Consider the following 24,827-nt stretch of genomic DNA (forward strand, 5'->3'; position numbering starts at 1 on the left):
CTGGGATTACGGGCATGAGCCACCATGCCCTGCCTAGAAAGTGATCCTTTTATTTCACATATAGTCATATTAATTATTATCCCCCAAGCTGGAGTTAGGTTAATAATTTCATGTAAAAAATGAAGTTCAAATAGTCTTGACTGTAACCTTACTGAATAAAGAGCCTACACGAAAAGGAATTCTTTCATGAAACCTGAGATTGTCAGAGCACTGCATTTCACCAATACACTGGATATCGTTTACACAAGGAATAAAAGGTTACATGTCCTCTAAAATCCCACATTTGCTACAGACATTCTTCCCTCTATTCTTTTGTTTGTGCAGTAACTAGATACAGGTACAATGAGAGTGAATTAGTTTTCCCAGATGAGTGAGAAAAGTAAATGTTCCCCAAATGCCCAAAGCCAGATTTTATCTGTCATTCTCTCTCTCTCTCTCTCTCTCTCTTTCTTTCTCTCTCTCAGAGAGAGGCAGCACTCTCTTTGGAAGAACTGTAAGGATTGAAAATGATCCAGAAAAACTGCACGATTGAAAATGATCCAGATTTTTAGAATTTGCCCTCACCTTGACAACGCTAAAATTACAAGCAGCAGTCAACTTTTACAAGATACCCTTATTGTGTAACATTTATAGGCTGCCAAAAACATGCTAAAACTAATCAGATAACAAAGGTGAGGAGAAAACCTTCACCTGCCATGTAGCTAGCAGTGAATACACTTTTTATTTCCATGACATTTTCTGGCAGAAAGGGGTTGGCTTAAGGCGGATCGGACTAACCTTCAATTTGTCATAGCGCTCACTCAAAGCTGCCACCTGATGATCGCGGTGCCGCCCAACCAGTTTACACAAGGCACAGATTAACTGGTCATCGGTCACACAGTACATATTCACCTTCTCATCCTCATGCTCCAAGCACATCAGCCCCCGGATGTGAGAGTCCGGAATTGGCTCAATCAGACGATGGCCTGTAAAGGGCTTCTTATTCGGGTGAGTGGCTTTCAGGCACTCGTCACAGTAGGATACTTCGCAAGTGACACAGGTCTTCACAGCGTCCTGGGCAGGATCCTGGTCACAAAACTGGCAGAGGACTTTCTCGGCGGAGGTCATGGTGTTGGCGTCAAAGGCCCGCTCCCGACGGGTCTCGCTGGGAGAGTTGGGCCCGCTCACTGATGCTTTCTGGAACCTGTCGATGATGTTCTGTAAGGTGACGTTGCGCTTGAGCCCGTCTAGACCTCGCTGGCTGAGGGTGATGACATGCCGGCAGGTGGGGCACTGGAAGGCAGTGATGGACTCCACGGACTCGTTGGTGGCACAGTGTGACACTAGGATGCGGTGGGCGCAGTTGAAGCAGAGGCTGTGTGCGCAGGGCAGTAGAAGAGGGTCCTCAAAGAGCTCCAGACAAATAGGGCAGGTCAGTTCTGACTCCAGTGTTTCCATCTTCAGGCAAAGCTCTCTTGTGTCATCAGCAAAACCCAAGGAAGCTGATCAGCTATCTGGAAACAAGAATGTAAGATTTGATTAGGCACAGGGAGGTCAACCATAGGGGGGTGTCAGCTTTGAATGCATCTCAGAATAATTCCAAACACAGGTCATGAAAGGGTAAGTGTGTGTACATTCCAAATAATTCTCTTTCTATTCACTGGGGAAAAAAGGAGGAAAAAGCATCCTGAGCCATCATATACCAGTTAACATTTTCTCAAAGTTCAGTAACTGAAAATTTGCAATTTTTTTTTTTTGCAATTTTGTTTTCTAAAAGGCCTCATTCAAAACTAGAAAGTAATTGAAACTGTAATTTCCATAATTTGTATTTAATCAGAATAATCTTATTGTGTCAGAGTCAGGTTTAACCTCGCACAGAAAATTAAAATGTAGAAATATTCATCAATAAACTGGAGTCTTTTATAAATTTGAATTTATAAACTTACATATTAATGTATATGAGATTTAAGGACTTTTACTTTGCAATACCAAACCAGGTTTCAGAACAGTAGGAAGGCAGTAACTATAGAAATGGGCATGAAATGTACATGAAATCAAATGTGGAGATTTCAGCAGAGATGATCATGTTTAAGTGTGGGATGTCATTTTCCAAAATATATTCCTGAGAAAAAACATTGACTTTCACAAAGATGATTGTGATAGAGGCAATATTTTTGGCATGTGTTCATTATGCTTCTGAATAATTCTATTGTTTAATCCGGCAGTGGGATGTTGGTAGGCAGAACGAAGCGGAGAAAAATATCTGGGGGCTTTTTCAGTGGCAGCAGTACCTATGACTAATACTTAGAGCAACAATTTAGTTAATTAGAACAAGGATTTCAGTGGTTATCATATTCATGTGATAAGTTATGTTATGACAATGATAACGATTACAGTTGAGAAAGCAATTTAAGGAGGCTTACAAAACTGCTGAGGGACCCTTTTGGCCAAAAAACTCCCATCACGGGCTTGTCACTGTTGCAGCAACAGGCCAGGCTGGCAGGAGGTCCAGCCTCACACTCAGAGCTGTGTTGGCCTGGGTACGACCTCTGCTAGCTTTGTTGCTCCCCTCCAGGCCACCCGAGGGTGGCCCAGCTGCCTGCTCCCCTCGCCATAAAGACCTGAGTGCTTTTGTGAACTCTCGTCTGCTTTCCCATCAAAAAGAGTAGTAGAAAGAATTCTACACAAACCCCAGTTCATTAAGGGTGAAGAGGCCTCATGCTCATTAGCAGGCCTGGGAACCAAGCCACTTTGAACCTTCTCCCTTTCAAGACCATTAGCAGAGGTCTGCAGACCAGTGATGGGAATATTAGATGTAGCCCATTGCAGGCTGTGGGAGAACAGTGCAGTTCACCCAGTGGTCGGGAGGTTCAAATCACCCACGGGGGTGGTGGGGAGAGCATTCTCAGCCGGATTTACGGGAAGGCTTCACATCCAAAGCTATGTTTAGTGATTCTGACAATCATTTGTATTCACACCTTTGACAATCATTTGTATTCACACCTCCGCTTATTTACAAAATTCACAGCTTCTAGAATGCCCTGACCCCTTCTGAAATAGCATCCCTCAGAAATACCATATGGTGCTTTGGTGAAATTAATGCTCATCTTGCTACCAACTGAATGGTAACTGATCATTAAAAGTATAAAGTATGTCCTGAGCCTGTTAAAAATTAAACAGCTACTGGCTTCATAAAAGCCTGGTATCTTAAAAAATCTTCAACCATTCACTAGCATTTATTACATAGGAAAGAATAAAAGAGCAACTGTGACTTGAAATATTAAAGCTTGTACATCTTTCTACAACCTGCAATGGAAACCCTAGGGTTGCTGTTGTAAGAAACATACCATCCCCACTTGGTCTGTCACCTCTTCCTACAGATGGCTCAGAAGAAATGGAAAGGGTTTTAACTACTAATAATCATTTTGGTTAATCATAGAAAAAATGTAGAATTATCTTTAAATCAAAGTTCTTCTACCTTCTCATCAGAAGCACATAAATTAAAGGAAAAATGTAGCCCTTTTGGTCTGCTTTGTTCTCAGATAAAACAAGAATGTCTACCAATGAATCTCAATAGAAGGATGAGCATCAAATTATGTCTGGAGAGCTATGATGACTGTATTTTTAATGCAGGTGCCAGGATTCCATCCCAGAGAGGTGTGATGAGAATTTCTAGAAAGGATTCCACTGGGGAGACCTCAGTGGAAATACTGACATTTTATTCATTCCTTCAACAGATGTTTACTGTGTGCCAGGCACTGAGTTAGATGAAGAAGCCAGAATCTGGGGTTCACATCACCTCATCTCTATTATCATGGGCCAAGCCAGTATCATCTCTTATGTGGACTATCATAAGACCTTTCTAAATGATCTCTTGGCTTCTGTTCACTCCTGCCCTTTCCCCTATAGTCTATCCTCCACTCAGAAGCCAGAGAGCCTGTTGTTAAAACATGACAGAACATGCATCTCCTCTTGCTCTGCCCTGTAAGGGCTTCCCATTTCACCCAGAGAGAAATTCACCAGAATAAACCAGCCCTAGAAAACACAGACTCAGACAGTGAGCTCACTTCCTCCCACGCTACCCACTCCTTTCTCTGCTCTGGGCACATGGCCTTGTTCTCACTCCTCAAACATGCCAAGCATATCAATCCCCTGCTCGCCCCTGCAAGGTCTTCAAAATCCACATGACTCTCTGCTCCAGTGTCAATTTCTCTCTGAACCCACATAAAACCAATTCCCCTTCTACCACTATACCACCTACCCATCGTGGCAATTCTTCCCCCATCTCGGTTTATTTTTCTTTATAATATTTATCACTGACATATTCTTCTAGTTTGTTTATTGCTCCTTCTGTCCCCACTGTCCTCAACACTAGAATATAAGCTCTGTGAAAGCAGAGATTTTGCTTTGCTCTTTGAAGAACGTACCACCAACACCTAGAACAGCACCCAGCACACAAAAGGACTCAAACATTCATTGATTCCATTCAATGTACTGACTTTTCAGCTAAAACCAAAAAGAATCAAACATAGCCCTCGACTTTAAGGATCTCTCAATATATTTGAACAGAGGTCAACAAACTTTTTCTATAAAGGGTAAAATAGTAGACATTTTTGGCTTTGTGGGCCAAAGGGGCCCTGTTGCAACTACTCAATCTACCACTGTAGTGCAAAAGCAATCAATCAGACACAATACATAAAGGAATGAGTACGGCTGTGTTCCAACATAACCATATTTAGAAAAACAGGTCACAGGCCAGCATTAGCCTGCACATCTTATTTTCTTTTATTGCCATAGCACCTGGCATAGTGCTTTATGCAAGTGTCTACACTGTAAATGGTTAATTGTATTAGGTGAAGACAAAATACTCAGATGTGATAAGTGAAGTTCAGCCAATTTTTTAAATCTTTTGCCTATATGCTACCAAAAAGGAAGGGGTTTTGGTTTGATATCTATAGTGCATCCCACTTTTTCCACTTTTACCCAGATTTTACAATGGTATAGATATTTTTGTTAAATGACTCCACAGTATCTTATTTGTACTCATTCCATTCCTTCTTCTAAAAGAAACTTAGTATGGTTTATTTTCTAGCTTTCTTTAAAATATCTTTTTGGAGAAATTAAAATGCCATTCATTCCTCTTTTTTTTTGCCATTGATTCTTTCACCAAATACTTAAGTTCATCTATGTACTTGGTCCTGAGACAAGTACTGGTAACACCTGGCCCCTGTCTCCATGATCTTATGGTTCATTCCGAGATAGAAAATATGAACAAGGCCAGGTGTGGTGGCTCATGCCTGTAATCCCAGTACTTTGGGAGGCTGAAGTGAGATGATCACTTGATCCCAGGAGTTTGAGACCAGCCTGGGCAACATAGTGAGACCCTATCTCTACCAAAAAATAAAAATAAAAAAATTAGCCAGGAGTGGTGGCACATGTCTGTGGTCCCAGCTACTTGGGAGGCTGAGGCTTGAGCCTGGAAGGCTGAGGCTGCAATGAACCGTGATCATGCCAATGCACTACAGCCTGGGCAACAGAGTGAGCCCATATTGAGAAAAAAAAATGAACAAGGTGTAATGCAACATAAAAAAGATGCATGCCAAAGACAGGGAATAATCAACTCTACATAGGGGGAGAGGAGACAGGGAGAAGCTTCCTGAAGGAGGTAAAGTATGAAGTGGGTTTTAAAAGATGAGCAGGGATTCACCAAGCAGATAGTGGTACATGGGTGGGAATTTTATGCAAAATGTTATCTTTCTTTTGACACGCACACTCTCTCTCTCTCTCTATGTGTGTGTGTATATATATATATATATAAAATACACACACACATACACACACACACATATATATATATATATATAGCTTATATTGTTATTTATATCATAAATAACAATATCAGGCCGGGCATGGTGGCTCACACCTGTAATCCCAGCACTTTGGGAGGCCAAGGTGGGTGAATCACTTGAGGTCAGGAGTTCGAGACTAGCCTGGCCAACATGGTGAAACCCCATCTCCACTAAAAATACAAAAAATTAGCTGGGTGTGGTGGCGTGCACCTGTGATTCCAGCTACTCAGGAGGCTGAGGCAGGAGAATCACTTGAATCCAGGAGGCAGAGCTTTGCAGTGAGCTGAAATCGTGCCACTGCACTCCAGCCTGGGCAACAGAGCAAGACTCTGTCTCAAAACAAAACAAAACAAACAAACAATAAAAAAAAACCCAATATCATAAAACAGCGGCTTTTGCCTTTTCTTAACTGCCATAATGTAATTTCCATGCCTCAAAAAAAAAAAAAAAAAGCTGCTTCATTTTTACTTCAATAAAAGGAAATCACACATGCATATTGTTGTCAGGAAATCCTATAGCTTAACATTTTTGTGAATGGGCAGATTGGTCCTCATTGAGAAGGGGATCTAGATAATCTTGAGAGTCCCTTGCAACAAACTGGGAATGGCAACAAATCACAGCTCACACCTCTGCCTGTCCATGGTTTAGACATCTAGAACAGAGCACAGAATAATGAATGAAAGGGGAGAGAGCTGGACAGGTGACGGGATAATCTAAGACATTCTGCAGTTCTGCTACTTATTAGCTGTCTGCGTATCCATGGGTGAGTGTCCACAGATGTTCCCTACAGTCCCTCTAGCACTCACTCTAATCACTCCCCTAGGCAGGAGAGTCTTTAGTGACAGATTACAGTGAAGCCCCACATTGTGGGAGGCATTGGATACATCTTTTGAAGAAACTTTCTTATAGATTCAAGACTTATGAGGAAAGTACTTCTTTAAAACGGAAAATTAATAAATAGATGTTTTGATGGAAAATAATGATGTAAATGTTTTCACACCTCCCTCTTCTTCCTTTCCTTTCCTCTCTCATGATGTGTATCTTAGTCCATTTTGCATTGCTATAACAGAATACCTGAGGCTGGGCGATTTATAAACAAAAGAGGTTTATTTAGCTCGTGGCTCCACAGGCTGGGAAGTACAAGAAGCATGGTACTGGCATCTGCTCAAGAGAAGGAACTTTGCTTTATAACAACTCCACCCTCATGGGAACTAATCCACTCCTGTGAGAACCAATCTAGTCTCCATGAGAGCAAGAACTGACTACCTCAAGAAGGGCATCAAGCAATTTGTGAAGGATCCATCCCCATGACCCAGACATCTCCCACTAGGCCCCACCTCCCAATGCCACCACATTGGGGATTACATTTCAACATGAGTTTTGGTGGGGACAAACAAACCACATCACTGAATGCCACTGAAGTTGTACTTTTCTAGTTTTCCTCTGTCTAACCACTGCTGACTTCTACCTCTTGCTAATCAAAGCCTAAGTGTTTTCTGATCGTCTATGGTTCCTTTGATAGGGCCATCCAGTTGTTTGTCTCATGTACTGCCTCTCTGAGAATGACTGCTAGGCTTGGTCGAGAACCCCTTTCTGGAACCCAGTTTAGCACTGACAGTTCTTTGCTTCATGTACTGCAATTGCCTCAGACTTGGAATGCACATCATGTGGGATTTATCCTCTTCCCTCATGAGCCTGTCTTTGTCTTCTCTACAGGGCTCCTGGTGTCTCCTCACTCACAGCGCTTCCACCCTCCTGGTCACCAGACAGCAGATACCACGGTTTCTACTCCTCCCTCTTTGGGGGAGGCACAATTATGGTCCCCAAAGATGTCCACAGCCTCCTCCTCAGAGCTTGTGAATATTTTAGGTTATAGAGCAAAGGGGACTGATTGTTGCCGATATAATTAAGATTGCTAAGCAGCTGACCTTGAGATGGGGAGAGTAACATGGATCATCTAGGTGGACCCAAAGGAATCACGAGGCTCTTTAAATGTGGAAGTGGCAGGAATAAGAGTCAGAATCAGAATTATGAGATATCACAAAGACTCGACCAGCCACGCCTGGCCTTGAAGATGGAGGAAGCGGCCACAAGCCAAGGAATACAGGCTAGAAGCTGGAAAAGGCAAGGAAATGAATTCTCCCCAAGGGCCCCCAAAAGGAATACAGCCCTAAAGATACCTTACTCTTAGCCCAGTGAGACCTGTGTCAGACTTCTGACTCTAGAAATGTAAGATAATGAATTTGCATTGTTTAACACCATCAGGTTTGTGCTAACTTGTTACAGCATCCATTAGAATAAGGAGATCGCCCATCATCAGCACATCATCCATAATTTTTATCCCAAATTTCCCTTAATGGAGGCATTGACATTTTTAATCAGAAGGTAAACCCACCTCTCAATGCTTTCCTACAAGTATTCTAGGTTATGTCTGCATACTCCACGAAATACAATTATTTTTCTAATTTGGAGTATATTAAAAAGAACATGCAATTCTATCAATTCTATCAATAATTTTACTTTCAGCCCCTCACTTTGTACAACTCTAAAGCCTTCACTACCAGGGAAATTAGTGAGTCATCAGACCAAGGAATAAATTTGTATGCCAACACTGGGTGGCCTGTGATTAATTGTTAATACCAGGTGGCTGTCAGCCACTGCCCAGATGATTCCCAGGGCACTTCCTCTAGTTCTTTTCCAAATATCCTCTGGACTATAGAGACTAAGTTTATTGTTAAATTTACCAAAACATAACTGAGATGACAAACACACTGTTAAAACTGCACGATGTTACAGCAAGCCACACGAAAATGGTTTCAGAACAGGAAGCTCCTATAAGTATTTCAAACAACAAAAAGCATTGAAAATGTACAAATGAATTATTTGAGAGTCCTAAATTTCAGAAACGAAATCAAGTCAATTTACTTGATTGTCCACTCCTCTTAACCCCTATTCACCTGGGTGATTAGATTTAGTTGACTATTGCTGTTTGGATTTTTGCTATGAGATTATCCTTATTATAGAACTATAGGTGAAATATTTTTTAAAGACTGCAGAATGATGTTTCTATCTTGGACCAGCAGAAATACAGACTTTCAGAGGACTCAAAACTACTGAAGTGTGAAACACTGGAAATCAACCTGAGTTTGGGAGGCAGATTGCAATGGGGACCCAACCCAGAAGGGACTTGCTCTCATCTTAAATAAGCATAATTTCTCAACTCAAAAACTTTCTAAAACAAACTCAATAAAAACTGGCTGCTACATCCAAGATGAATTCATCATAGGGTATTTTGAATAACATAATACAAGCACTCAGCATCTGCATATTCAATTATGCAGTTTAGTATTTGACTTTGAGTGATAAAGACCACCGAATAAAGACACTACCCAAATGTTACTTTACTGATTAGTACTCTGGCCAATTTGAGAAGCAGGTGGGTTAGTAAAGGCACAGTAAAACAGGGCCATGAACTGATGGAAAAAGGGGAGAAGGGGATCCAGCTGGATTTAACTGCATTCTGAAAGACCGGAAATTGATAGCATAGTGTAGGTTGTTTCAGTACAAATGCAAAGTGGTTCTTAAAAACAACAGTATAAATAATACGTCAAGTAAGAACAGGTGAAAAAAGGTGATCCAGTAACATTTTATAGGTAAAGAATGTTACTCTGAACTATCACTGCATTTAGCCTCCAAATATCAGCACACTCCAATTCATTTGCTCAACCAGTAACAGACAACTAAGAATTTCTGCCAAGCAAATTGTAGCGGACCAGAGGGACTGTTTGAAAAAAAAAATGTGACAAGCAGATGAGCACTGAGATGCTAGCCTCAAGTTTTAAAATAATAAATACAATAGATATTTTGAATAACTTGACATTTCTTCTTTAAGAAGTGCTGAAATTATTGTTGTTATTATTATTTTTTTACCTCATACCTGAAGTGAGAACCAGGGAAGACTTTTAATTTCACCAAACACCCACCTGGTGGAATTCATGCAAATCAAATTAGACTGTTAACCAAATCTTTTCTGTACTTTCACATCTGCCTATAACATGCGTATTCTTAGTAATTGGATCTCTAGGACATTCTTTAAAATAATCACATACTCGCCTGACCATGCAACCTGATTAATAATGAATGAACATTCCTGAAAAGAATCACTTCGAAGCATGGCAGATGTCTGTGGGGATATGAAGGCTTTAATGATCAAAATTAAGGGGAAATGGAAGCTGGGTCACACTGTCTGGTTATTTTAATTGAAACCTAGTCTTCCAAATTTACTTAACAGAATACTTAAACACTCCTTCTCGAGGTTCATTTATACAAGCAGACAAGCACAAAGACAAATGGCAATGCAAAAGAACAACCCAGATTCCTGGAGGAACAACCACCCTGTCCTGTTCTGTCCTAATAGTGCAGAAAGCCCCTCAACAGTTTCAGAAATCCAATTTGTTCAATTGAAAGACTGATAAACAGGTTAAAAACAGGAACTAGTACATTGGTCCTTAATAGTTCTTTGAGCACCTCTCTAGATTCTGACAAACAGATCACCTTGAATACCCACCAATGGACTGCACACTAGTTCTTTTTGAAGAAACATCGCCGTAGGCAGAGGATGGGGACCCACGAAATGATAGACAGGCCACCGAGACCAGACGGTGGGTGGCAGGCAGTGCTGGAGCGGTCCTGTGTGTCTGTGAGTGCGTCAACAGTGAAACACAACAGGAAAATCGGTCCAACAATTCCAGGAAGGCCAGCTCCACCTCATCCACTCCGCCAGGGTTGCCCGAGTTGAAGAATCAACTGCCTTTTCCACGGCCCCCGCCACAACTTCCCTATCCTCTGGCCTACTCAATGTTCAACTGAACCCAAATGGAAAGGTAGCTCAGGTCAGCTCAACACCCACTGCCTGGTCCAAAAAAATGATGACTTGGCAACGGGATCTGTACTCTCACATTCCTTACAGGGACCAGCAGCAGCTTGGCCAAATGAGACAGTATCCTGTGGCAGAAGGCTGAATGCTAGCTTTCCATGCCACCAACAGGAGCCGTCCTGCCCAGCTCCTGGGGCTGGGAACAGGCACTAGACTCATTTGCCTTTGGGGCCTTTCAGTATCCTACTGAGCACATGATCACATTATGTTCTGGATGCTGGCTTGTTCATTTAAAAAAAAAATATACACATTATTTTGTGCCTTTATCTTCTGAATTAATGTATAATATCTGGAAGAAGTTTTCTTCAAAGTTACATCAGGAAGAACAATCTCCAGTACAGACACAAAGAACAGTCATTTATTTCTTCCAAAAATAGTGACCTAAATAGCAATCTATCATCCTGATAAACAATTTAAAATATATGTATAAAATATACATATATATATATACACACACACAGGTTTCACATACACAGTATGCATATATTATGTACAAACATATATAAAAACATCATGTGTGTACATATATATTTAATATTGCATACATGGTATATATATAACAGCAAATCTGTGATGGGTGTCCAAAATTTCAGTCTCCAGAATGGCAAAGAAAGGGTGAACTGAGAATGGAAAGTAATCTTTTAAAATTTGATTGACTAAAGGAGGAAGGGGAAGTAGTCTTCCTAAAAGCAAAAAAAAAAAAAAAAAAAAAGTCCTGCACTGCAGTTCTTTGAAGGATATTGCTTATCACTATGCAAGACAAGAAACTGCAAGTAAAGTAAATCATCAGGAAAGTGTTTAAAAAAAGAATCTTGCACAATTCAATTCATAATCCAGACATTTGGACTCCACCAAAGGTGTTTAAGGAACATTCATGATAAAGGGGAAGCAGAGGCAAGAACTGCTTCCTCGGGCTGCCCAGTCTGCACGTCTCAACGTCTACTTTATTACCATTGCAACACTTCACAGTAAATCAAAGCATGCTTCACATGTTAGGACATAAAAATGCAAACATAGATTTTTTTGGCTTATGTCTCTCCAAATTATAACTTCATTTGTCTTTTAACAATGAATAAAAGGATTACTCAATTTCACATATAGATGACTTCCTTAAGAAGTTCTCATTGTCCTCAGAAGAGACACACATAGATCATCAAGTAGAATTCTAAAGAACTTTTCATCAAGACATGGCTTTTGTTAAAACAACACTTAAATTGTCAAAATTCTACAGACCTAACTTTTCCCTATTTTGGCACTGTAGTGGAAAATTAGCCTGAACATCTGAAGTTGAAACATCAGGAAAGAAATATTTACTCCACCCCTCAAGAGAAAATGATAAACAACAAAAAAAATTATAATCTTCTAAAGGGCATAATCTGACAACTTGCAGATGAATTTTCCCACTATCTGAATGTCTCAGACATTTCATGTCTTTTACAGTTTAAGAAATAAAGCATTTAGTTTTAAAGGCACACAGAACCTATTTTACATTACATTGAAAATGACCGATGTTTTCCAGGTCTATGAAAGAATTTGGTTCTGAAGGCAATGATAGCAGACTGGACAGAGAGGAAGAGGGTGAGAGATGGCCACACCTAGTCTCCTGGCACAAGTCTAAATCAACCCTCCTGGTGAACGGACCAACAGCGTGGTGGTAGCAGAAATGGAAGTCACTAATTTCTGTGAAACCAGCCACAGATGAAAAGCATTTAACACTGCCGTCCCTGAATGCTTTCTCAAATGTATTTATAGTTTGATAGGCATTTCTATATATATATATTCATATAACTATGTCTGTATAAAGTCCTATATATGTCCATAATGGAATTAGTTTTTGTAGTTATATATAATGTGTACGTATACACAAGTACACATATACATATACAAAAGCACCTTTTCAGAATTATTTGAGACTGGTTAGAATTCACTCTTCACAAACCCCTCAGTTATAGCATCCCTTCTGCATTACAGAAACATTCTTTCCTCAATGCAAAAACAGAAACCTGTAGATAATGTTTATTTAAAAACAACAACTGCCTGCTCATATCTGCAAAACGTCACCTGGAAATGAGCAAAATGACACAAGTGATCTATTCTCTGAAAGACCAGTCAAGTGGGATTTTTGCAGCAAGTATAATAGATTGTGCCCTGGAGAAAAGCTTGCCACTTGGGGAAACTTTTTCTTACTTTATTTATATAATACTCTCCTAGAAGGCAGAGAAAGTACACACCCTCCCCTTCCCAATTATTACCAGCCAGGAGCAAAATAGTTATTGATGATGGCCAATGCGACATTTCACAATTGTTCTCTGAACACTGGAAAGCTTAAGTTCAAAGACAAGAACAAATACTAGTCTCGTGACTCATGGAGGTAATGACGATCTTATAGAGTAACTGATTCCCATTGTGTGAGCAGACTGGAAATTCTCTCAAATATGATGGCTCCTTTTCTCAAAGAAAATCGCTTTTTCCCTCAACTTCAAAGTCAGCCACACACAAAAACCTTTTGCTCACAATACCCTGAAGCTACCTCGTGATCTTAAAAAGTAAGGAAAATGAACCCTTATTCACAACTCCTGGTTAACTATTACGAATAACATTTCCCCTGATCACTGAAGCTCTGCAGTCAGGGGAAGAAGTCTTTTTTTTTTTTTAAAGGCAACAGAAAGAGGAGTGACTCTTTTGTTCTGAATGTTATTGTAAAGCACCACATGAAAGAAGAGGAATGATGGGAACATGGCAATGAAAAGGACAACAGCGCTGACAAATGAAAACAGGATATTAAGAACAGTGTCGGGACTGTGTGTCTGTACAGAACAAAGCCAGGAGCCTTCTCGGAGAAATTCAAGCAAAAATACTCTTAACACATTTACATGCTAATGGATGAACTGTAGTTTCTCCAGGTGGCACAGATCTTTTAAGTCTGGGACAATAAAATTAGGTTATCATTAAAACACATACACACACACACACACACACTGTAAAGTGTCATAAAATTAAAACTGCTTTCAAATCACATTCAATCACACCACCCCCCCTCTTCAACCAGTGATCTGCTTCTGGAAATTTCTAGATCTATGTTTTTCTCTTTGCAAACTAAGATACTGGTTCTGTCAAATAACTGAGCTAACTTAGTATATAGCCCCAAGGAAAGTGAATTTTTTACAAAAAGAAAAACAATTTTCTCTCCATTCACAGCACACTCTTACACTTTAAATATAACTTTTCAATAGAGCTTTGAAGAACTCCCAGGAAAACTATGCAATGTGTACTGCGTTGAGAAACAATTACGGCAACTAAGTGGCTAACATTAACATAGTATACCAGTTTTGCCAAGTCATGGTGGTAATATCTTAAACTTTTCTTCTGACGCAAATTCCACAAAAGCTGCTAGTATGATGGTACATTTAATAAAACATTATCATAGCTTATTGGACTTATCACATAAGAATTATTATTGTAGTCTCTAAAGAGGTTCAAAAAAGTAAAAAATATGTCTGATTTTGCGTTCCATTAAAAATTTCAGTCTTTTTTTTTTTTCTCTTTTCTATGTTCTGCCACTATTCTCCTTTTCCCCCCTTCCTGATCAGTCCTTTCTATTGTCAGATGAGTGATGAGCTGATGTGCTTTCTTCTTTACTAAAGCATTTCATCCAGCTTTCCCTCTGGCATGCTTTCAGAAAACTTTGGGCTAAGCCCTGAGCTCAAGTGTGCCCAAGTGTTCTTGGTCTAGTTTTGGGCTGACACTGTCAATGTGGTGTCCCGTAAAAAAAAAAAAAAAAAAAAAAAAAAAACACGTAGAGGTCGGGCTCAGTGGCTCATGTCTGTAATCCCAGCACATTGGGAGGCCAAGGCAGGCGGATCGCCTGAGGTCAGGAGTTCGAGACCAGCCTGGCCAGCATAGTGAAACCTCATCTCTAGTAAAAATACAAAAATTAGCTGGTCATGGTGGGGGGTGCCCGTAATCCCAGCTACTCGGGAGGCTGAGGCAAGAGAATCACTTGAACCTGGGAGGCAGAGGTTGCAGTGAGCCGAGATTGCGCCACTGCACTCCAGCCTGGGTGACAGAGTAAAAAAACTCAGTCATACAAAACAAAACAAAAAACAAACAAACAAACAAAAATATGTAGTACCTTGAAGCCAGATAACCTGAGTTCAAATCCTGGCTCTGCCATTTCCTTGCAAAGGCAGATTGGAGCCAGGTACTGTACATATCTTATACTCACAGATGCTCTTCCTATCTTCTACACAGTTTCCTTATCTGAGAGCAATCTTAAGGGTCCTTTGAGGATTAGTGAGGTGAACCTTTTAAAATGCCTGACAAAATTCTCACTCTTCTGGAAGGACAGGGTGGTAGGGGATGGGGGTTGGGGTCCTTCTTCCTTTCTTGTCCTGAATCGCCTCTTCCCACTCTTCTTTGAATAAATTCATTATCTGTGTTTTTTACCAGAAACCTCTTCATACCATTTTTGCAAGCAAGAAGGATATAAATCCATTTATTCAATAACATTCACGGAGCATCTTATGTGAACAAACAGTGTGTGAATGTGAAATGAACTAGCATTTTTATTCTTAATACTAATGACTTATCTTCACATTGGCAATTTCATCTATTTCCTACACTATGACATACCTCTGTTCATTACCACTGATCTCCCAGCATGAACTTGGGGCTTCACTTCTGCTTCCCACTGAAGGTCACCCTGTCCCATATGCATTCTTTGTCAGAATTTTTTATTTTGCAGGAAATAAGGGACCCTGGCATGGATGGAGCATGTGAAACTATCAAGAACAGTGAAATGTTTCAGATTTTTGCTATTTGCCAGTTTCTTTTCATGAATGCTGGCAGAAGACACCTGAATCAAAGAAAAAGGCTTATGTGTTTCATGTTCTGTTGGTTCCCCTTGTCCTCAAAGTCCTATGGAGCATCCTAGGTCCATGTTTGCACACTCGGGAGATTTGCATCATACCTAAGCAACCCCAAGCTTAGGGAATCTGAATCTTTTATAATGGACTGCAAGTTAGCCTGCCCAACTTTTGCCCTGGAGGAAGACGTTGTCTTTAATATAATGAACAACAAACAAAACTGCCTTCTCCTCTGGCGCGAGATACTACCTCTATCTCCCAAGACTGTTTGCTATACAAACATCCTGGGAAATAGTCTGGAATAAAAGCATTCAGTGCTCCAGCTCACAAGAGGTACAAAAAGGTGATAGATCCATGGAAAATTATTTCCTAATAGACACAACTCCTATCTCCTCCTGGGGATATGGCCAATAGTTGTTACTAGAAATCAGATCATCACTGGACTTTCTAGCAGTTACCACAGAGGCAGAATTTCATTTGGCATTGAATGACCCTTGCATCATAGAAGACTAGAGGTAAAAGGAGCCTGCAAGAAAGTGATGAGAACTTCCTTACCAACAGCTCCAAGTTCCTTATCCAACCACCCTCTGACATCAGCTGTTGTACCAGGAAAATTGGCAGAAAGCAGGTAAGCCTCACCCATAGATTTTGCTCAAATAAACAGAGCCCTTAATGTCCTTCATAGTCCCAAAACAGCTTGGGTCTGGTCTGCAACTTCAGCTCTTCACTCTGAACCTAAGCTAATTTAAAGAGTCTGATGCTTGTTTCAGCAGCACATAGACTAAAACTGGAATGATACAAAGAAGATTAGCATGGCCCCAACGCAAGGATGACAAATTCATGAAGCATTCTATAATTTTTTATTATTAAAAGAAATTAATAAAATAAAAGAGTTTGGAAGAGTAAGCTAATTTTGTTACTTTTATGACATTGGAAATCCTATATGTATATCCATTTGGCTTTCTTTAAGCATTAAAAAAAATTAGAACTACTTCTTTTGGAGTAAAACCAGAAGAGTCATTTCTTTCATTACTCTTTCCTTCCACTGGTATTTTTTGAGGTCATTCTGTGTGCCAGGAGCTGCTCTAGGCAGCAGCAAATTGGCGGTAAATATGAGTGCAAAGGCCTGCCCTTGGAGAGCTTACATTTTAATAAAGGAAATAAAAAAATAAAAGGTTTTTAAAAACACAAACATTTCAAAGACTCATACATAAAATGAAAGAAATAAAAAGGATGACATGATAGAAGGTAGATGGGTGGTGCAAATCTACGTTAGCTAAGGTGATATTACTACTCATATTCGTGCTGGCTTTCTTGACATTTTGGCTTTTTCCCTGCCAATAAACAAGCAAAGAGTATCTGAATTTCAGTATAAAACTTGCTGGTGTTTGGTCAGAGAGTTGTGATCTAATTTTTCAAGTTGTTAAATGTTTAGTTTCAGATTGCCTCAAGGATAGAGTTCTTTTTCAAGGGCATAAAAATCCAACTTTTACTATTTCTTACAGGAAAATGCAATGTGATGAATTATTGTAAAGTAGTGACATCTTTATTTATTTTAGCAATAAAATTTTGAAAGAGAAAAGCCATGAAAACTTAGTGGGCCAAAAAAGCAGGAACCATGATGTTTTAGTCCATTTTGTGCTGCTATAACAGAATTCTTGAGACTAAGTAATTTATAAAGAACAGCGATTTAGGCCGGGCACGGTGGCTCACGCCTGTAATCCCAGAACTTTGGGAGGCTGAGGCAGGTGGATCATGACATTAGGAGTTCAAGACCAGCCTCACCAAGATGGTGAAACCCCGTCTCTACTAAAAATACAAAAATTAGCTGGGCATGGTGGCAGACGCCTGTAATCCCAGCTACTGGGGAGGCTGAGGCAGGAGAATTGCTTGAACCCAGATGGCAGAGATTGCAGTGAGCAGAGATTGCGCCACTGCACTCCAGCCTGGGTGACAGACTGAGACTCCATCTAAAAAAAAAAAAAAAGAACAGAGAGCAGGTTAGGGCCTGGTCTCTTTGTTTCCAAGATGGCACCTTGAAGGCTGTGTCCTCTGGAAGGGAGGAATGCTATGTCCTCACATGACAAAAGAGCAGGAGAGGAAGAACCCACTTCCACAAACCCTTTTAATAGCAGCATTAATCCATTCATAAGGGCTTTATCATTAAGCCCCACATCCCAGTACTGCTGCATTGGGGATTAAGTTTCCAACAAATGAATTTTGGGAGACACGTTCAAACCATAGCATATGGTATTCAGAATTACCTGAATATCTTAAGTGTTTGATTCTAGGATGTTAACTCAAAGTTGAAAATAACCATGGATGTACAGTTAAGGTTATAGGGATGGACAGGAAGGAAATGAATAGAGACATTGGAAGAGGCATTGGTTTTGTCAGTACTTACTCACCAGCTTTTGCACCACTAGAAGAGGAAATTTCAGGAAGGAAAGGAAGAAAATGAGGGAAGAGTGCTGGGGGAAATAAACATATGTGACTACAGCTTTATGACCAGTGAGCACCAAAGATGAGTTAAGACTAGATCCCATTGGCTGACAGCCAATGTTTTTTGACATGTCATAATGTCATTTGACAATGACAATAGTATCAAAAAGCATCTCAAAATAAATACATTCACTGGCTAGGTAAAATTGCAACAGCAGCTGGATCATGATTTTTAGAGCCCATCACTTTAAGAAAGGGTTAGAAGGAAAATAATCACAGAGGCAATTGTGTAGCAGGACGAGCCACAGACAAAACTCCTCAGACACCGAGTTAAAGAAGGAAGGGGTTTATTCGGCTGGGGGCATCGGCAAGACTCCTGTCTCAAGAGCCGAGCTTTGTGAATGGGCAATTCCCGTCCCTTTTAAGGGCTCATAACTCTAAGGGGGGTCCGCGTGAGAGGGTTGTGATCGATTGAGCAAGCAGGGGGTACATGACAGGGGCTGTATGAATCAGTGGTTAGAGTGAAATAAAACAGACTGGGAAGTTTTACAATGTCTTCCTATAATCTATAGATAACATCAGTTGCTAGGTCAGGGGTGGAATTTTTACTACCAGGCTTAGGTCAGGCAGGCCCAGGCCTGGTTTCAGGTCTGGTTCCTTGGTTTCGGGTCTAGTTCCTAGGCACCGGGCTACCTGCCTTTAGTTTTGCTTCTCTTTCCTTTTCTGAGTATAAACAATATAAAACAATATGAGAGGGTCTGTCTCTCTTCTCTCATTTCCCCCCTTTGAGACTCTCACTTTTTATTAGTGGGAGTTCTCACTCTTATTTTTGCTACTTATGTCTTCCTGTGCAATAGATTGATAATGATTCATATAGTACACTTGTGCTGATACATAACATGAAGTGACACTGAGAGACTGGGCTATATGCTCGGCTAATTGCAAAAACAAATTTCCTGTTTTTCCTGGAATTTCTGGTACTGGCCCATTCAGTTCATCATAGAAGGTTTGAAATACTGGCTCAGGCCGGGCACGGTGGCTCAAGCCTGTAATCCTAGCACTTTGGGAGGCCGAGGTGGGTGGATCACGAGGTCAGGAGTTCAAGACCATCCTGGCCAACATAGTGAAACCCTGTCTCTACTAAAAATACAAAAAAATTAGCAGGGCGTGGTGGTGGGCGCCTGTAGTCCCAGCTACTCGGGAGGCTGAGGCAGGAGAATGGTGTGAACCCGGGAGGCAGAGCTTGCAGTGAGCCGAGATGGTGCCACTGCACTCCAGCCTGGGCGACAGAGCCAGACTCTGACTAAAAAAAAAAAAAAAGAAAAAAAAAGAAATACTGGCTCAGGAGACCGTTTATAAACTTTTCCTCAAACCACGATATTTATTTGAAGATCCAGTCCAGCTCCATCAATTTTTAGGGTTACATGTTCCTCTTTTTTCTAGCGAGGATTAAGGGGGTTGGTTATTACTAGTTCCAAGGGGTTACACTGACCACTGGTACAGGAACGGCCACTTTTCCCTTGCTGAAGGTGGACAGGATTTTTTCATTTTTTTTTTTTTATCCAAGTAGCCTAAATGACACAAAACCAGTATGCACATTTATTTTTACACAGTCTTAATTTATAATAAATGTACTTATTTTCTGCCATGTAGCCTCTTTCTTAAGAGAACCACATCCTATTTTTAAGTTATTATTATCAATGACAGCACGGGCATCGAATTTCAAGGTGACTTGTTTGGGCACTTCTTTTTTTGTTTTGTTTTGTTTTGGCTAACACTTTACTCGTATCGTTTATGAGCCTCCACCAGTCTTCAGTCCTTAATCTTATTTTAAAAACTGTGGTCATGGGAGGCTCAGATGGGTCATAACACACATCAGGTTGGTCATTTCCTGGGCTACATACCTTGTATAGAGTAACATTATACAAACAAGTTTTTTTTAGAGTTCCAGTACACTTATAATAACTGTAAAATAATAGGACTGTAGCAACCTTTTGTCCTACTTCAGTGACTTGATGTATACACTGGGAACAGCCCTCAGTCTGAGGAAGGTCAGTTGAAGTCCTTACTGTACAAGTCCAAATTTTAAGGAAAATGAGTTCCGCGATGAGTTTCCTCATGTTTCGGCCATGCGTGGACCAGTTAGCTGCTGGGTGTGACTGAAGCAGGACTTGTCGTCTTCTTCAGAGTCACTTTGTAAGGGTTGGCGAAGCTGCTCCTATCCACGTACAGCTCTCAGTCTACTGATGTTTAAGGATGGTCTTGGAGGTTGGGCCCACTAGAATAAACTGAGTCTAATACCTCTACACAGTTATGTTTAACTGGGCTCTCTGATACCAGGAGTAAGGTGGCTGGGTTTAGGGTGTTGCAAACTTCAATTGTTATGCAGGGATTTTCACGGAGCAAGCTTTGGTATCTAGTTAGTCTAGCATTCATTAGCTAATGATGTCCTTTGGTATTTATTAAAGTCACCACAGCATGGGGGGACTTTATGTTTAGGTTTTACCTAAGAGTTAGCTTATCTGCTTTTTGTGCTAACAGGGCTGTTGCTGCTAGGGCCCTTAGACATGGGGGCCAGCCTTTAGAAACCCCGTCTAGTTGTTTTGAGAGATAAGCCACTGGCCTTGGCCAGGGCCTTACAGTCTAGGTTAAAACTCTAACTGCCATTGTTTTCTTTTTCTGACACATAGGGTGTAAAGGGTTTTGTTAGGTCAGGTAGCCCCAGGGCTGGGGCCGACATGAGTTTTTCTTTTAACTCATGAAAAGCTTGCTGCTGTTGGTTGCAATAGACGTAGTTTACTAATCTACATTTTTATTAACTGTCATCTACCAAAATATTGACTTAAATCCTGTAACTATTTGATTTCAAGCTTTACATTGATCTGGTATTCCTCATGGGACTCCAGTTGCGTCTAAATGGACGAGAGAGTCGAAAGATCTATAAGGGGCTTCTCTCGCTTTACAATGTCTTATTTTTTATCCTGCTGGTTGATGAAATGCCAGGGTGAAAGGGATAGCCAATTGGACTAAAGTATAAGTGCCACTCCAGTTATTCGGCAGAGTGCCCAGTAAAGGTCCACCACGATACCACCACACATCTGCTTGAGGATGAACAAGGGCTGACTGATTGATAAGCTCTTGAAAATTCTTAAGCTCATCACATCCCTTCAGGTCTCCAAGGAATGCTAAGTTTCCTCCCTGTCGTGAGAGACAACGAAGTGAACTTAAATGTTGGGAGATGGAGGCTGGATGGCCCTCGGGGGCTGACCCACAGGGTGCCGGACTTTGGGATATAGCAGAGAGAGCTTGGCATGACTTATTACTCCAGACTGTAGAATCCTGGAAAAGAGCTACCATGCAGCCCATGCCTGGTGGACTGGAGGACCACCTTAGTGGAAGGGGGACAATCAGGGCCTCTGGCCTGCCATGTGCACAAGCATAACAATTGCTTTTGTTTAACGTGCAGATGGAATATTTGATCCATTCCAACCAGGCATTTGCATCTTGGTATGCTGTCTTAATTGCCAAAGTTTGTTTTAAGTTTTTAACTTTTATGATATTCTAGTAAAATGAATGTTTCCTTTAGCACCTATTTTTATTAGTTTTAGACCAAAGGAAGCCAAATACCATTTTATATTTAACAATGCTTTCTGTATGATTTTTATACTAGATAAGCTAAATTTTACCTTTATATTAGTGTGTTATTAATGTTAAACTTAATTTTAATAAAACCTTGTAGACATATTTATCTAATTTTTAATGTTTGACCATAAGCAAGATTTTATAGACTCTCTTTAACCTTTTATAATTTTTGTTAAAGAGCAGGTTGGTGCTTTAAGAAAAACCTGCTGCATTTTTATTTTAATGTCCAGTTCACAGAAAAACTGGATGATACCTTTTTAACTTTAGCTAATATGTTTACACACAGAATTTACTTTACAATTAACATTTCAAAACTTGCTTAAACTTTCAAAACAATAATTTTTTTAACCTTTTAATGTAGGTAAAAATCCACATTCTTATGCCTCCTTATAATCCTTTTACCAAAAGTATATTGTACTTTTCTTATACACCTTGCACATAAACTGTTTCTTCAATAGTACTCAGTACTTTCAAATTATACAACATTTTTTGCATAAATTTTTTTTTTCCCCTTTAGCAAAGCAGCTGCCGCTACAGATTAAATGCATCTGGGCCATTCGCGGGTTACTGGGTTAAGGATTTTTGATAGGAAGGCCTCAGTGCTTTCGGGATACTCCCTTGTTGACACTGACAACAAAGTGGTATTAGAGTGTTACAGGGTTACTGAGAATACCTTTAATTATTAATTATAGGTTTTAAATTTACCTTGGCTTTTAAAGGAACAGGGTATACTGTTTTTTTTTAACTACTTGTATAATTTCTCTTTCTCTTTTTCTTTCTCTCTTTGACTTTCTGTCTTTCTCTCTCTCTCTGACTTTCCTTTTGCCTCTGTCTCTTCCTCTCTTTCTGCCTCTCTCTTTCTGTCTGCTGGTCTTTCCTTGCCTCTGCCAGCCACTTATGCTGCTGTTCTCTTAACTACTATAGGGGGGAAGGGGATCTAAAACCAGCTGTAACTGTCTCTGTACGGAAACTGGTCTGGGTGCCTTGGCTTACAGGCTACCTTGTACCATACCTTTGAAACAAGGGACCTGTCTAGGCTTCCTTCTGATGGCCAAGCCACCTCTAATGCTTGCCAGTCTATTTCACACAAAGTTTTAAGTTCTCCTGGTGTCACAGTACTCCATAGTCTTCCTTAAATCCTTTCTTGAAATTTTTCAACATAGTTCCTAGTAGGGTGGGCTTATTTGTGCCTGACGCATGCTTCTTCGAGACAAAACACCACGCTCATACCACACGCACACCACAAAACACAGAACAGGTAAAGAGGACACACACACACTTTTGCAGTTTACACCAAACCAGAATCAAAACCAAAATTAGAGTATCCAGAAATCCAAGCCAGGTCAAAACCAAAACTAAGCAATCCAAGCAATCCAAGTATCAAGCAATCCAAGTCAAGTCAAAAACAAAAACCAAAGTGCTGGTACTGGCACACCGTGGGTGATCAGGCCATGCTTCCACTCAAATGGAGTAGGCAAGTTCCTACTCAAATGGAGTAGGCAAGTTCCCAAGACCAGTCCTATCAAGCAATTCAAACCAAGTCAAAACCAAAACCAACACCAAAGTGCTGATAAAGGCACGCCGTGGGTGATCACTCAAATGGAGTGGGCAAGTTCCAAACACTAGTCTTACCAAGCTTAGATGTCTGGACTCCAAGTGCCAGTTCCTTCCCAGTGTTCAGCCACTGCATTGATCCTCCACGGGGGTCTGCCACACACAGCTCTGGCGAGGCGTCCCACTGGGGCAAATGCCTACCTGGGAGCGCTCTCAGGATCCGCGTCGCTCTGGCTGGTTGGAGTCCCCCGCAGGGATGTTCCACAGGGCAGGCTAAAGCCGCCTAAGGAGCTGCCTCGACCGTCTGTTAATCACCTCGCTTCCCGGTCAGGGAACCAAGAAATGTAGCAAGACAAGTCACAGACAAAAGTCCTCAGACACCGAATTAAAGAAGGAAGGGGTTTATTCAGCTGGGGGCATCGGCAAGACTCCTGTCTCAAGAGCCAAGCTCCCCGAGTGAGCAATTCCTGTCCCTTTTAAGGGCTCACAACTCTAAGGGGGGTCTGCGTGAGAGGGTCGTGATCGATTGAGCAAGCAGGGGGTATGTGACAGGGGCTGCATGCACTGGTGGTTAGAGTGAAACAGAATAGACTGGGAAGTTTTACAATGTCTTTCTATAATCTATAGATAACATCAGTTGCTAGGTCAGGGGTGGAATTTTAACTACCAGGCTTAGGTCAGGCAGGCCCAGGCCTGGTTTCAGGTCTGGTTCCTTGGTTTTGGGTCTGGTTCCTAGGCGCAGGGCTACCTGCCTTTAGTTTTGCTTCTTTCCTTTTCTGAGTATAAAACAATATGAGAGGTTCTGTCTCTCTTCTCCCAGTTGTAGGAGAATAAAGTTGCTATTGTAGCTACAGCAGAGACCAAGAGAAGAGCTTGGGAAGTCTGGGTGGTGGGTGCCCTGTGCCACTCTTCCACAGTGAAGCAAATAAGGTTTGTGGGAGGACAGGGTCGCAGTGTTCCAGGGGAGGGTTATAAAGCAAGTAGTCTTCTGAGGGTGAGTTATTCTCAACCCAAAGACTTTTTGGCCTAAAAACCAAGATTTAGATTTAAACTGTTTATTTGGAGACTTGAGAATTCTGCCCAAAATATATGTAAAAAAAAAAAAAAAAAGTACTCTATATAAGAACAAATCCCATAAATGCTATGAAGCTCCTAATGGCTTTTAAAACATATTCTCAAGGCAGGCTAAAGTCTGAGAGATTCTTCTTATATTATCAAAGTATGCTTCTTTGTTATCTTTGAGATAAATTATAAATGTAATTTGTAAAACACGAATACAAGGCATGAGTTTGGAGTTAATATCAAAAGGTATGACCTTCGGGACTGAAGAGCTTTTTGTTGTTATTTTGCTTTGCATCTTGTTTGTTTATTTAAAATTTAAAGGAAAAAAGTTTCATTTTAAACAATTCAATTCTCATTGAAATGCATTTTAAGTGTGAGTTTCATCCTGTACATTTTATCCATTGAATCAAATTAGACAAGAAGCTGGCTTTTAAACATTAAAAAAAGGCAAAATTAAAAGAACTCAGTACTTAAGATGCAATCTAGGGCTTAAAAATT

At 40.6% G+C, this 24,827-nt stretch overlaps 1 protein-coding gene and 1 non-coding gene across 9 annotated transcripts in view; one reads left to right on the top strand and one right to left on the bottom strand.

Moving 5' to 3' along the window:
* MID1 (midline 1) overlaps window positions 1-24,827 on the bottom strand; it is a 673,077-nt gene that overhangs the window by 129,481 nt on the left and 518,769 nt on the right. For 6 of the 8 annotated variants that reach the window (XM_063634953.1, XM_055266923.1, XM_063634954.1 and 3 more), the window contains one exon: window positions 778-1,493. In XM_063634953.1, coding sequence (XP_063491023.1) covers window positions 778-1,437 — 660 coding nt within the window. In that variant the 5' untranslated portion in view covers window positions 1,438-1,493. Of the gene's footprint in view, window positions 1-777; window positions 1,494-10,395; window positions 10,530-24,827 lie in introns of those variants that run through there. The other 2 variants (XM_055266924.1, XM_055266925.2) reach the window with 2 other exon arrangements.
* On the top strand, window positions 16,387-16,489 carry LOC129476532 (U6 spliceosomal RNA). The gene has a single exon (XR_008654970.1). It is a non-coding gene; the product is annotated as a U6 spliceosomal RNA (small nuclear RNA).

The sequence above is a fragment of the Symphalangus syndactylus genome, chromosome X, assembly GCF_028878055.3.
Source record: "Symphalangus syndactylus isolate Jambi chromosome X, NHGRI_mSymSyn1-v2.1_pri, whole genome shotgun sequence".
NCBI classification, from domain to species: domain Eukaryota; kingdom Metazoa; phylum Chordata; class Mammalia; order Primates; family Hylobatidae; genus Symphalangus; species Symphalangus syndactylus.